The sequence below is a fragment of the Monopterus albus genome, unplaced genomic scaffold (genome assembly GCF_001952655.1).
Source record: "Monopterus albus unplaced genomic scaffold, M_albus_1.0 scaffold62.1, whole genome shotgun sequence".
Classification (NCBI taxonomy): domain Eukaryota; kingdom Metazoa; phylum Chordata; class Actinopteri; order Synbranchiformes; family Synbranchidae; genus Monopterus; species Monopterus albus.
In genome coordinates this window covers 311,731-324,937 of record NW_018127942.1, presented here as the reverse complement: position 1 = coordinate 324,937, position 13,207 = coordinate 311,731, and the positions used below count along the sequence as shown (strand labels likewise).

The 13,207-nt window shown below is 39.3% G+C and overlaps 1 protein-coding gene across 4 annotated transcripts in view; it reads right to left on the bottom strand.

The window, feature by feature from the left end:
- Positions 1–597: 597 nt before the first annotated feature.
- The window catches only part of arhgap18 (Rho GTPase activating protein 18), a 17,923-nt gene continuing 5,313 nt past the window's right edge, over positions 598–13,207 (bottom strand). The window contains exons 2-18 of one of the 4 annotated variants that reach the window (XM_020603817.1): positions 11,340–11,583; positions 9,874–10,012; positions 9,052–9,137; positions 8,679–8,828; positions 7,971–8,040; positions 7,302–7,417; positions 6,018–6,089; positions 5,827–5,920; positions 5,445–5,536; positions 5,073–5,150; positions 4,777–4,936; positions 4,578–4,660; positions 4,272–4,478; positions 3,903–4,037; positions 2,715–2,833; positions 2,476–2,531; positions 598–2,295 (exon numbers count right to left, since the gene is read on the bottom strand). In XM_020603817.1, coding sequence (XP_020459473.1) covers positions 2,204–2,295; positions 2,476–2,531; positions 2,715–2,833; positions 3,903–4,037; positions 4,272–4,478; positions 4,578–4,660; positions 4,777–4,936; positions 5,073–5,150; positions 5,445–5,536; positions 5,827–5,920; positions 6,018–6,089; positions 7,302–7,417; positions 7,971–8,040; positions 8,679–8,828; positions 9,052–9,137; positions 9,874–10,012; positions 11,340–11,583 — 1,993 coding nt within the window. In that variant the 3' untranslated portion in view covers positions 598–2,203. Of the gene's footprint in view, positions 2,296–2,475; positions 2,532–2,714; positions 2,837–3,902; positions 4,038–4,271; positions 4,479–4,577; positions 4,661–4,776; positions 4,937–5,072; positions 5,151–5,444; positions 5,537–5,826; positions 5,921–6,017; positions 6,090–7,301; positions 7,418–7,970; positions 8,041–8,678; positions 8,829–9,051; positions 9,138–9,873; positions 10,013–11,339; positions 11,584–13,207 lie in introns of all 4 variants that reach the window. The other 3 variants (XM_020603814.1, XM_020603816.1, XM_020603815.1) reach the window with 3 other exon arrangements.

Here is a 13,207-nt window from a genome sequence, read left to right as displayed (position 1 = left end):
AAAAGGTTGGGGACCACTGCTTTATGGGGTCTCCAAGAGCTCCGAAATACTCGGTTATACCCCTCAGGCACCCCTCACAGATTTTAAGTTGGTGTGAGCTTGACAGTAAAAATGATATTACAGTATGGGTCATTGAATGTGTTTACCACTTGTTGCATCCCAAACCTAAATACTAGTTAAATTATTAAAATTGGCTACAAATTGTATGTTAGTTTCATGAAAGGCCTTGCATCAGGTAAAAAATAAAAGCCACACTAAATCCATTAGCACTCTAACCAACTGAGGTCATTAACCCTCACAGGAAATTAGTTTAATGAAATAGCATGTGGTCTGTATAAAGAGAGTAAAGTTACCATGAAGAAACCTGCAACAGTGATTATGAGTTGCACACAATTACAAACAGGGGAAAGACTGGACTACAAGAAATGTTTAACACAATGGCACACAAAAATTAGCCACATTTTTACCACACAAATCTTGTGTTCAAATCTTCTCTTAGATGTCCACAAACTGTGATAACAGAGCAGTTATGCACTTGTGCATGCACCTTGTTCCATCCATTTCATACAAAAGCACTCATACCAACAAGTATGGTAATTAATATCTGAACGTTTATTTACAGGCTGTTTGAGTGGTCATTTCAAATGCAGTAAGACAAAGAAACCATTATTTGGAAAACAACATTCAAGTAAACAAGGTACAATAGTGCTAGACAGACTCAGTTCAAAACGTTTTGACCTATTCACACTGCAGCTTTCCACAAGAGAAAACATCTGTGGTGTTTGACCCAGAGGTGGCAAATATGATCCTGTTTAAACAATGGGAAGCCACACAGAGTAGTAGTCAGAGAAGACTTTTGTTGAAAGCCAAGAGAAGCTCACATACCACGTGTTAAATGATAAAATGGAGATGTTTTATTCCTGGCTAATTACAACTTTTGCCAATGTACTATATCAACTGATATCCAGACTGTAAAGAGTACAGAGCCAAAAATTAAAACAACAAAAGCCAAAGGTGTTACTGTCCCAATACTTTAGGAACCCATCACATGAGAGTGAATCATTTCATTAGGTCATTTATAAGCCAGCAATTTATTTGTTCAAAATGATCATGCAAGTCTGCCTGATACACTTGTAATGCAACTGACTTGATTTTTTTTCCATTTGAACTTGCACACAGACAAATATATATACTTTATGTAAGTAAAAAAAAAACTGGAATTGTGTATTTGTACACTGGTGTCTTGCAGTTTTGACGATGGTCTGACAGCTTGACACACTCAAACATCCACAGTTAAAAACAGTGATGTTATCATAGTGTAGCATGGTTAGCTATCAGTGGCGGCACTTTGATGAAAACACAAAAGTGGACAAATTTTAATCAATATGTGCTGCTAAGTCCATCTTGAGGTGTGATACATAACAGGGCCCATCCCTCATGTACAACTAGAACTTCATCACCCCTCCCACTCATTACCTCGTTATAGTGAAGTGCTTCTATACAATGACATTCAATATTGCGAACATAGGGTGTTTAATAAAAACTACAGATAAATAAAAGCCAATATTCAAAAAATTTTCCAAGAAAAATTGATGTTTATGATTCATGACTTATTAAAATTTTGATATTGCCCCAAACTGTATTATCTCAGTTTATTACCACAGGTAAAACAAATTGATTAGTGGTTATAAATCACAGTTTATAACTGCAATACTTACAATGTCACAGAATATTAAAATCACAATACTGTGGCTCAAATGCTGAGACCGACTAACTACAGAAATGAAAGGTTTTCTTTTACCTAAACAGCTGTACTGTACTTCAGATTTAGTGTACCTGAAGTGCAAAATGCCAGTAAGTAGCGTGAGGCAGGGTGGTTTGTAATCCCAGGCTGTTTTTGAATACACCGTGGAATTTTCCTTTTTTCTTTTCTGGCAATTCTGATTATGCAAAAAACTTGAAAAGAATCACATTTGCACAAATTTTCATAAGTTCTAAAACCGCCATTGGAATATTGCCATGTTCAGGCCCAACCAAATGTGTAAAACCATGTTACACCACCTATGTTAAAAACTAAAAATGAAAGGTCCAGGTGTATTCCGAATCAGCAAAAAGCACAGAGAACCAGGTGATGCATCTTCCAAGTGGGAAACTGTGGTGCATCCAGTCCAGCAGCCAGTGGGGAATGATGGGAGGAAGGAATTTATCTCTGTGCAGCTTTGATGACCCACTCTGCATTAGGGTTCAACTGGAAGAGGTCTTTCATATACGTTTCCCCATCTAGACATCTCTCCTCTTACATAGGAGGCGAAGGACAAAGATAGAGACAAACATTACATGCACTGTAGTTACTACACTAGGAGATGATTATACTTTTCGGTGGCTTTTAGAAGCACAACAGTAATTATATCTTTCTTTTGGCCTGCTGGGTTATCGTAAACATTGTAATTAGTTTTTAGTAGGAGTAGGCCTTACTGATGTTGCCACCGATCTCATAGAGACACAGATCTTCTCGCTTTACTGCCACTGAACTGGGAGGACAGAGAGAGAGAGAGAGAGAGAGAGGGGAAGACAGTAAGAGAGAGAGTTAAGGCGACATGAAGAGTGGACAGGCCTTACATAGCAGAGGCAGACACTGTACGTACTGTATGTGTATTTGTAAGTGAGAATGAAGTGCTGTATTGTATGTATACAGTGTATACAGTACCCGTTACCTGTCTTGGCTGAGGAAGCGTGTTAGTACATCAGCAGCTTGCAAGTGTTCAGTGAGCTGAACCACCATAGAAACTTTACTGAACTGGGGTGCTTGAACTCGAATAAATCCCTTTGAATTCTCCTGGTTGTAAACACACACAGGCAGAAACACAGCGAGAGAGAGAGAGAAACATACAGTCAAGTCAAACACTCATAAACACTTTACAAAAATGAGGTAACATGAGAAGAGACTGGAGAGGACTAAAGAATGTGGAGTCCTCAATGATAAATTCTTCTGTTTAATAAACTCACTCGTCACCGTCTGGCCTCACAGCACTTAGCTGAGGATGCAGGGTCAAATGTTTCTGTAGTTACTCATTCACTGACAAACTGTCAGGAGGAACAGATCCATTCCAGCATGCTGCTTTATCACAGCAGCTTGTTCAGTGGGTGTGAGTGGGTGTTATGTTGCTGCCTTATGGCAACATACTGATTACTGAGAAGGAACTTCAGACAATGCTTCTGCTGATCAGTGAACCACACACTCTCTTGTCAGCTCTGGTGTTGTCTGTTCATCTTATATGACAGAGGAAACTGTGTAAGCCCACAGTAACTCCAGTATACTGCACAACATTCTTATATGGCACCACTAGATGTCGCCGTCTCATCATCGACTATACTGCACAGTATATACAATCTGATCAGAGCTGTACATTATGACCACCACAGGAGATCAATTAATGTCAATTCATCACTGTTGGGAAGTTACAGTTACTGAGAAAAATATGTAGTTAAATTACAGCCACTAATCAAAATGTTGGTGATTACAAAGATGTTACATCCAAATATATTCTTTCTGGCAAAAAAAAAAAAAAAAAATAGTCATGAAGCGAAAAAAAAAGTGAGGACTCTATGGGTCTCACGGATTCATTGTGGACTGACACATTTGATATAATGGAATTCTATCCACAGCACCAAATGCGTGTAAAACACACTTCCAGTGTGTTTTACCAGCTAGAGATGACACACACAGTGTTTTAATGTGCATCAGGTTGGATATGAGAGTCAGCAAACATGACTAGACTATACTCATTACATACTATTATGTAGTCCAGAAGGTTTTACAATATGTTTTACAAACCAGACTTGCACCATGATTTGCACAACTACATAAACCAAATGTGTAAAACTACTCAATAAACTCCTACCTCAAAGATAGCTTTATCAGGGGGTTTGTCGATGGTGATCTTCTTCAGTAGCTTTCTTACAGCTCGCTCTTTATTTTGTTTACGCTGACTTTCCATGTTTTGCTGCCTGACCTGGGTCACAATGAACTTGGGGATCTGGAAATAAGATACACACATCAAAGTAAGATTTGATATCCTTAGTACACACTGTACCATTCTCCATTCTCCAGGGGAAAAATGCTAATGTTGTGAGCAACTATGCTTGTACAGGATGCACAGAGAAACACAGAAACACCTCTCTCCATTGATTTCAATTATCCAAGTGCTTGTTTAAAATGATGATTCAAATGGCAGCGTATATCAAGCTAGGAGGCTCTTTGTGACCCTTACTGTCCATAGGAGATTCTGGTATCTAATTAGCAGCCGAACGATGTTGGTTGTGCTGGTTGCCATGGAAAACTCCTGCTGTTCTGTAACCTTGGACCGGAAGCCTTTGAACATGAAGATGTTGGGTGCCATGACAACACAGACATTGTTGAGAGTCATTTTATTTTTCACCTGATGGTCAATCACACGCTGGAAAAACTCTACCAATGCCTGCAAACAGATATACATTTAGAATAAAACAGTCAAGAATTTCTGAAATTCTGAATTTGAAATGAAAACGCTATACTAAATGCTATAGTGGGCAACTACCTTCAAAGTATCCCGGTTGGCCTCAGGTAATAAAAGGACCAGCAGGTGCAAAGCCTGCAGCTGTTGTTTCTTTGTGGGGAGCTCTGGAAACATGCACACACACAGAAATAGAAAAAGTTATTCAGTTTACTGTCTCGTAGAGTAGCTGTACGGCTCTTGTGGTTAAGTATAATAGTTTGTGAACAGATGATATACATACTATTGACAGCAATAAATGCACTGAGGTACTCCACGGTCAGTAATGGATGGGGTAACTCCCTGATGAACTGCTTCAGAAGGCTAGCAGCATCGTGCTGTTTTAAGTGTTGCCATGGAAACGTCCCGTCATAGAAAGAGGACTCAAGCTCCTGGGACAGTAACTGGATTTAGGACAGATACATTAACATCAGATCTAGTCAAGTCAATAATGCTAACAAGCCTCACGAGAGACCTGTGGCATGACAATGGTATCAACATTTCTTTACTCTGTTGTGTCTGTGATGGTGGGAATCAAACCTTGACTCTAGCGGCCACTCCAGGGATCCGTAGCAGCCCCTCCGTGTCTAACCCTTCCTCTTCAATATGACTGATAAGCTAGGAACATCAAAATGAGACCGAGCTTAGATAAAACATCACAAAAAGAAAGCATAAAAATTACAACTGCAGTTTGGACATACTCATCATAATGAGCACAGTACAGCGCAAGTCCCATATACTTAGGTTTCGGGTTGTGTGTCATTTAAATTGTGCAATTCCATTGGAAAAAACAGCAAGTTACATTGATATGTTACTGCTATTTCATTAATTATTATTAAATGTCTGGTCATCACTGCTGTAATGCTGGGTTGTCCATGCCTCAGACTGACAATGTGATGTTGGTATGCTCACCCTTTGCAGTATGAAAGGCACTTTGGTCCCAGAAGCCCGCTTCTGGTCCTGGTCCAATAAAGTGGCAAGGGGAACGCCGAACAGACCGCTTTCTGCAGACACAAACACACATATTGAGTAAATCATAAATGTTTTTACACAGTGCATTAAATATATGTTTACCTGGAAAAATAGTCATTCATAATTTGAGCTGTGTGTGTCAATGCTTGTCAGACATCCCTGTTTCTTTGTGTGTAAATGCTCTTATTTTTTATTAGCATCATTTTTTTAGTTTGTATCATTGAACATATGTAATGAGAATGTATATTTGCCTTTACTTTTTTTTTAGGTCTTTCCCAGCTGTGAATGTGTATTTTAATATTGTGTGTTTTTGTGTGTGTACCTTTAGTCTTAACTCTGATAGGTTTGTGCGCCTTCAGGTCAATCCCAGCAGTGTCAAACAGAGCAGTCATCTCCACAAGCACCAGTCTATGCACCTGACAGAACATTAAAGGCATGGTAATAAAATAATAATAAACAGCTGCACTAAGTACTAATCATAATGTTCTTCCCTAACACATTTCCCTTACTTACCTTTTTCATATCCAGAGGAGACAGATCTCCTATTCTGGTCTGACCTGTTTTATCTCGGAGCAACTTGAAGTTCTAGAGATGATAAACAAACAGAGAGGTAGAAAGAGGGGCATCACTGACTGTGGGAGAAGATATTAAAAGTAAGAACTGTTACCACATAAAGTGACTGAAGAACATCTGTGAACACACAGTGGTAATAATCAGTTATACCAGCTTCAACCACCAGATGTCACCACAGACCAACAATCACGGGACAGATAACTAAATGATCATACCAGAGCATTTGGAAAGTCAAACAAATAATTAGAATGAGCTGCAAAATGAGTTTTTAAATATGCCATAAAACAGCCAAAAAAGATGCAAAATGATTAAAAAGACTGTAAAGAAACAAAGGAGAAGTATAAAGTGAAAGTAAATGATTATGGCAAGACACAAAATGACTACAAAGACATGCAAAATGACCTAAATGATAAAAAGAAATGAACCACAAAAAAAGAACATATGACTGCAAAAAACATGCAAAACAAGAGCTAAAAGATGCAAAATGACCACAACTAAATGTAGAAAAAAGAATACAGATACAAAATCAAAAAGACACAAAACAACAAATACAGATGCAAACTAAAAATAAAGCAAAAAAGAAACAAAACTACCACAAAGAGTCTCTTTCTCATTTGTAGGAGGGTGGGGGCCTTTTACTCGTTTACGACCCGGGGCCCATTGTCTCCTAATCCGTTCATTACTCTAAAGTATGTTGGATTCTACATTTCTATCTCCACTATACATCCTGTTTCATTACATTACAAGGCCAAACTGTTGGCACAACAACGCAATAAAACAACCTGACTAAATTATAACCTAAGAAAAGCATTTTTCAACACAATCTGTCACCTTATACATAATGCAAAACTTATTAACTTAGTAAGTTCTGTGTTATCTGATTATGTTTTACTCAGATGCACAAAGATTCTGTCATACCTAAAAATGCACAGTGAGAAGTAAAAAAAAAAAAAAAAAAAAAACATCCTGTGGAGTGTTAAGTTTAACCCAACAGTGAATAAGTTAATAATACAAGCTCTAATATAGCTCTACATTAAAAAATGCTTAAAACAGGAGAGCAATGCAAAGTGGCTTTCCGTATTTTACATAAAGATGTAAATCTGGACAGCCTGTTTTCTTGCTGCTCTTCCACAAGTACAGACATGTCCATTGTGTTTGTAAAGAAACAGATAAGGAAGTTCATGTGCACAAAGTCTTTGTGCACCAGTACTGTATGTGACTCACTGGTAGTTTGTCATCGGGTGAGCCGGAGCTTGTGGAGAAGCTTTGATGGTTGTCCCTGTAAGTGAGCGCCTGCTCCGAAAACGCTATTTCAACATTCATTTCTGTGTCTATTTCTGCTGAGACACACAAAAGAAAAGAAATAAAAGATAGGACCATGCAACTAGCCTACTTGAACTGTGTTTATATAAGTAAAGTACAGTTGTATATACAGAGAGACAGACAGTTAAGTGTGTTTTAGACACTACAGCAGACAAAGGAAGAAGGCAGTGAATGAACCCCAGTCATTGAGGCTTTACCTGATGTTTGCACCTTTTTAATGTACAATATAGAAAAGATAAGTCAGTATTTCTGAACCACAATACAAGTGTGTTCAATACTGATATATTTATGTTGGTGTAGATTTGAAATAAAAACATAATTGTACTCAGTATGATTATATATTCTACTATATTCAAACAGCATGGCCTCTAAACATGGGCTGAGCTTTGTAAGACAATGTGTGCTAATGTGTAGTATTGTTGCGTTGTATCACACTGTACTGTGTACTGATCTTTTCGACTTGAAAATATTGTTGTGTATTTAATATGTGTTGCTAGGCAAAAAGTTATTTGTGCATCTATTAGTCATTCTCTGTCTGTGTGTGTGTCTATGGGAGTATGTGGCACACACCGGCTGAAGTGACATCTTTTTGTCCGTTTTCACTTCCTCCTTTGCTAGGGGGTTTACTCGGCTCCTCATTCTGCAGCACACAGTACAACACAGAGACATAAATGGACAGCACATGGTGTAATGTTCAACAGGTCACAAATTCACAGTGTTCCCACTCCCCAGCATATTTTTGTGTTACATATTATCTTGTCTGTTACTTATTGGACAAACTGTGTGACTAAGTAAAAGAAAATGTCAGACCTACCTTTAAAACACTGTATTCTCCTAACTAAAGTAGTACTGTAGCAGTAGTATACTTAATTCTACCCAAATCATTACTTATGTTTACAGCCATCCATCCATTATCTATACTGCTTATCCTGAAGAGGGTTGCGGGGGACGACAGAAGACAGGAGACAGAAAGCTAAGCTAACCTAAGCTAATAGACCCATTACTTCATTTTTAGCATACAGACCCGAGTGTGGTATCGATCTTCTTATATCAGTAACAAATGAATAAACCCAAAACCTTTATCTAGGTCTTAAATTTAAAGTTAGCCTCCACAGATAAAAAAGTTTGATAAATGAACTCACTATCCAGTTTACAGCAAATGAAGCAAAGCAGTTGCAAATGTAATTTTTCTTCCATTTCCCAGTTTTTCTTCTCAAATACTCATTTAGTGTTTACACAATCTAATTACTTTGTGTTCATGTGTGTGCATGACCTAACCTTTTCAGGAGGCCTGAATATATCCCTAACATCAGGAACGTGTTGCCGGTTGCGTCGCCGTAGCGTCTGTTGTAGTGATGTCAAACGACGCTGCACAGCCGCCGCCTGAGTTCTAGTCAGCGTGGACAGGAACACCGCACTGTCTTCTTCCTGTCAATCACAATCAGACATGAGTCAATGGGCATCACCTCCCTCTGTTCTTTGTCAAATATGTTTCACTTGTGTATGTAAGGCTTCTGCTTGTCTTGCTTGTCTGGAAGATTTTAAACCATGTCAAACAGTATACACTCATTCAGAGTGCAAATATGAAACTGAGATCTATGACTCAAGTTGGATTCAGGTCTCACTAATTAAACAAGGGATAAATGACCACCACCTGCTCCTGGTCAGCTGACAGTGAATCATCAAACAGCCGTGCCAGCCCTGCCTCTGCAAGCCATGCCTCCTCCTGCTCTCCTTCTGAAAGAGGAAATGAGAAGGGAAACGGGACGATGAGGGAGAATGTGGTTACCAAGATGATACCTCACTACTACTATTTTATCAAATGAAACAAGGGAACTGGAAGTTGTTTTTTTTATGGCAGACACAAAGACATTTCTGCAGGTACAGGAAGGGGAAAGGAGTGACCACAGACAGAAGTGGACCTACATATAATGCAGGAAGAGTGCTTCAGAAAACAATGGTCTTCATAAACAAGCTGAATAAGACACAAACATACACACAAGAACTGCTTTCCTCATGTCCTGAAAGCCTGAAAAATTGAAAACTAAAGAGTAGTTTGGGAGTGCTATGTCAGTATGTCACTAGTCATCATTTTGAACTTTAATATTTGCAAAAATGCAGTAAAATTGTTAATTCTGACATGCCTATGTCACAGGCAGAAGGTGTCACACAAATCCTCTGGATGAAGTGTCACTTAATGTTTCTTGTTGAAAAGTCTGCAGTATCAAATGACCACAAACAGACTACAGAAAATAACAAAACAACCATAAAGAGATTGCCCATAACTGTCCCATATCTGGAAATACAAATGTGCCCAAACTAGCCTGAGATCAAACTCTGCCATGTTATGATCTCTTAGCTAAGCAAAATGCTCTAAATCAAGAATACGAATGTCCATGTGTGGTAGCAGATGTACGAAAAGGGGGCAGTTTATCTCCCTTTCACATCTACCCATGGACGTGGTGTATCCTACCTTCAGGAATTTTTTGCTGCTCATCCTCTTGAACTTCCCCTTCTCCTCCACCTTCTCCCCTTCCTGCTCCTCCTCCAGAGCGCGTGATATTCTCCACCTCCTTCCAATAGTCGTCCATCTGCATCTCATCCAGAGAGTCCTACAAGACATAAAATAATCACACACAAAGAGATTTCATCACTGACAGTTTCAAGTTCTCATCTTGTTTCTTTGCTGAACATTATTTGTTGTTGGTCCATTTAAAAAAAAAAACTGCTCCAGTATAAAGATCACAAAATCCCCAGCCAGTCTGAACAAGTCTCACTAAGGTGGCTACAGCTGGCTGTGCGGTTGCTGTCACATGACACACACACACACACACACATCATTCATATAAAACACCTATAATGTAAACAAATTTGAGAGCATGATTTTCCAGACCACTCTGCTTTTCCAAAAAAAGACATTTAACCATTTTACAGGTTACCACAGAGTCACTGTGCTGGTGTGGAGCACACACTCATTCTCAGGCCCCCCAAATACATTCCTACTGAGAACTTCAGATTACTTAAGACACAAGGGAATTGTAAGCCTGCCAACCAAACCCCCTGTAAAATTTTAACAGTTACGACTTAGACATTTAGAGCAGACATTCTTATTCAGTCTCAGTACAACAGTAGGGAAGGTTGCTGCCTGTGAGTATCACCAAGGCAAAAATCACACAGGAAATATCTTGCTGACCACTAGAAACTTAATGGACAAGATTTTTTTTTATGGTGGAACATCTACAAGGCATTAAATATTTACCAGCTGCTATTATAATACCAGCAACAATGCAATACAGAAAGGACGTCAAGCTTTACTGAATCGATTTTATGTTTGTTTGAAGAAGCTGCAAACCTGGAATACCTTCATTCAAATGCATCAGTATTATTACCACTGAGTAACGCATGGCTTGTGCCATAAAGTTCAACATGGCCCTTTAATGACCTGATCTATAGGCATGTGTTTATTACACAAGGTGCTGACTCCACTGAGCAAACTAACCACCATGCAAAATTATATATTTAGACAAGTGCTGACACATCTACCTCGACTCGCATAGCAATAGTGCAGGAGCAGGGAACACATGAAAGAAAACAGCCTAATAATGAGTTGCTTTACGTTTAGGTTGCCACATCTCTCTGCCTCTTGTTTTTCCCCATACACACAAGGCTACAGAAAAAGTAGACCAGTCATGTTAAAGTATATATAGAAGCATCTCTTTGGGATAAATCAAACAAGGATGTGCTACTGATTAAAGATGAGAACAGCACCACGCAATAGCGTATACTTCTTCATTGTCAGGTGACCTCTAGGAAACTAAATACTAAAAAGAACTATTTGACATTAAAAACTTCCTCCATAAAAGGTCCACACACTTGAACAGGGTTGATGTTGAGACATCCTGCTGACTACTGGTTTTCATCACATCATTCAGCACCTACCTGAGAGTTGTAGCGCTGACACCTGGGTCGGGGTTTGGGTCTGGAATTTGGACTGTGCCTAGGGCTGGAGCCAGGCTTAGGGCTGGAAGAGAGCTGAGACCTGGGGCAAGCAGCGGAGCTTGGATGGTGGAGTGGCGACAGGTCGGTGCTGATTTTAGTACTACTGGTGAAAGTGGCAGGCCCATATCTGTCTCCATGTTGTGTGTTTTCACTCTGTTGAACGGTGTCGTTGCCTGTTCTGTGGCTACAAGAGAGACACAGATCTTGATTTAAATAGAAGTCACAGAACAATACTGTACAACAACAAGCACAAAACAACCCCCACCAGTGCCTAAAGAAACAGGCTCAGATGACAACAGTTCATTACTGAGCCAGATAAATAAAAATGAAAAAAAAAAAAACAAAGAACAAAGAAATAAAATAAAAACCAAGGGGCCAAATCTTTAGAACAACTGAAGTTTCTGAATATATTCAAGAAATGGACCTCACACATTTGGAAATGTTATATTTGAGTTACAGACTGAACAACAGATGTTCTCAATGTTTAAGCTTGATATGTTTAAGCTTGAGACTTGTTTCTAGACATAGCTGTGCACTTTGCACCTTGTTTACCAGTGACATAGATATCTCATGCCGGCACCTACCATAAAACTATTCCTGCATTATAAATGTTGGACTATCTGAAACCTGACTGTGCTTGTCAGCTCTGTGCCTGCAGCGGATGCCTGTTTGCCTTTAACAGCATGACAAAAGAGAGATAGCCTCTGACACGAGGCGGTCAGTGAGTCAGAAAAAAGTCGGGCACACACCTAGAGATGAGCCAGCAGCGTGCTGCATTCCAAGTCAGCCAGCTAATGAGAACAACATCAACAGGAACTAAGAATAGCAGCTCTCACACAGCTTGGATTTCACGTTGCTAGCTGAGTGCAGTCAGCTCATTTCACCCTACGGTTTGCTGGTGTTGTTTAAAAAACTGCCTGTAGCACCTTTTGTAATTCATTTATTCTTCTGCATATGTGCACAGATATGCACACACACAAGCACATGGTGTTCAAAAGCAGAGAGATGCTACTACAAAACAATACTACAGTACTATTAGTAGTACTGCTTTTACTTTGAATTGTACTATATAACATCTTAAAGAGTGATAAAGGAACTGGTCAAATGTTACTTGGTGTTAGCACTTCTGGATGTGTTAGCATCTAAACCTACAGTGCTTGTTTTGGTAACGTTAGTGACCTAGCATTGTCATGGTTTTAGCTTTGTATTGAATTAATATGATTTTAATTTCAGAGTAACTTGAGCTTTGTATAACATTAGCAGTAACCAGAGCGTTCCACTGAATTGCCAAATTTCCCCATTATTCAACTAATGCTAGCTTCAGCCTTGAGACTGCATTTTGTACAGTTTGTCACAACCAGGCAAATGTAGTTTAGGTAACTGCTAGGAAATAGAGCGCAAAGATCGGTTAAGAGTGAAAAGGGTCTGTCTGTGGACCGAAAAAGGGGTGTAACCCCCCCCCCTAACCACAACGGTAGCCTGCCTGTGTGCAGCCATAGGTGTTTTACTGGAGGTGTGTCTGTAGGGGCATAACTTCTAGTAGGTGGAGAGTTTAGGGCTGATCTTGCCGTCCGCAGACAGACGCTGTGATTAGGAGTACCTTATGAAGAGAAATGAGATAGAGTAGCTTTAGAGTGAAGGTCAACATTTCAGAAGCTGTAGGTGCTGTAACACTGAGCACAGAGTGCTTCATTTGTGGCACCATACAATGAAATGTACAAAGGAATAGCTTGAGATAAAAACTAGGACGTCAGTGCTGTAGCCTATTAATTAATTTGGAATTACCATGACCTCGTGTTTTCCTGCTG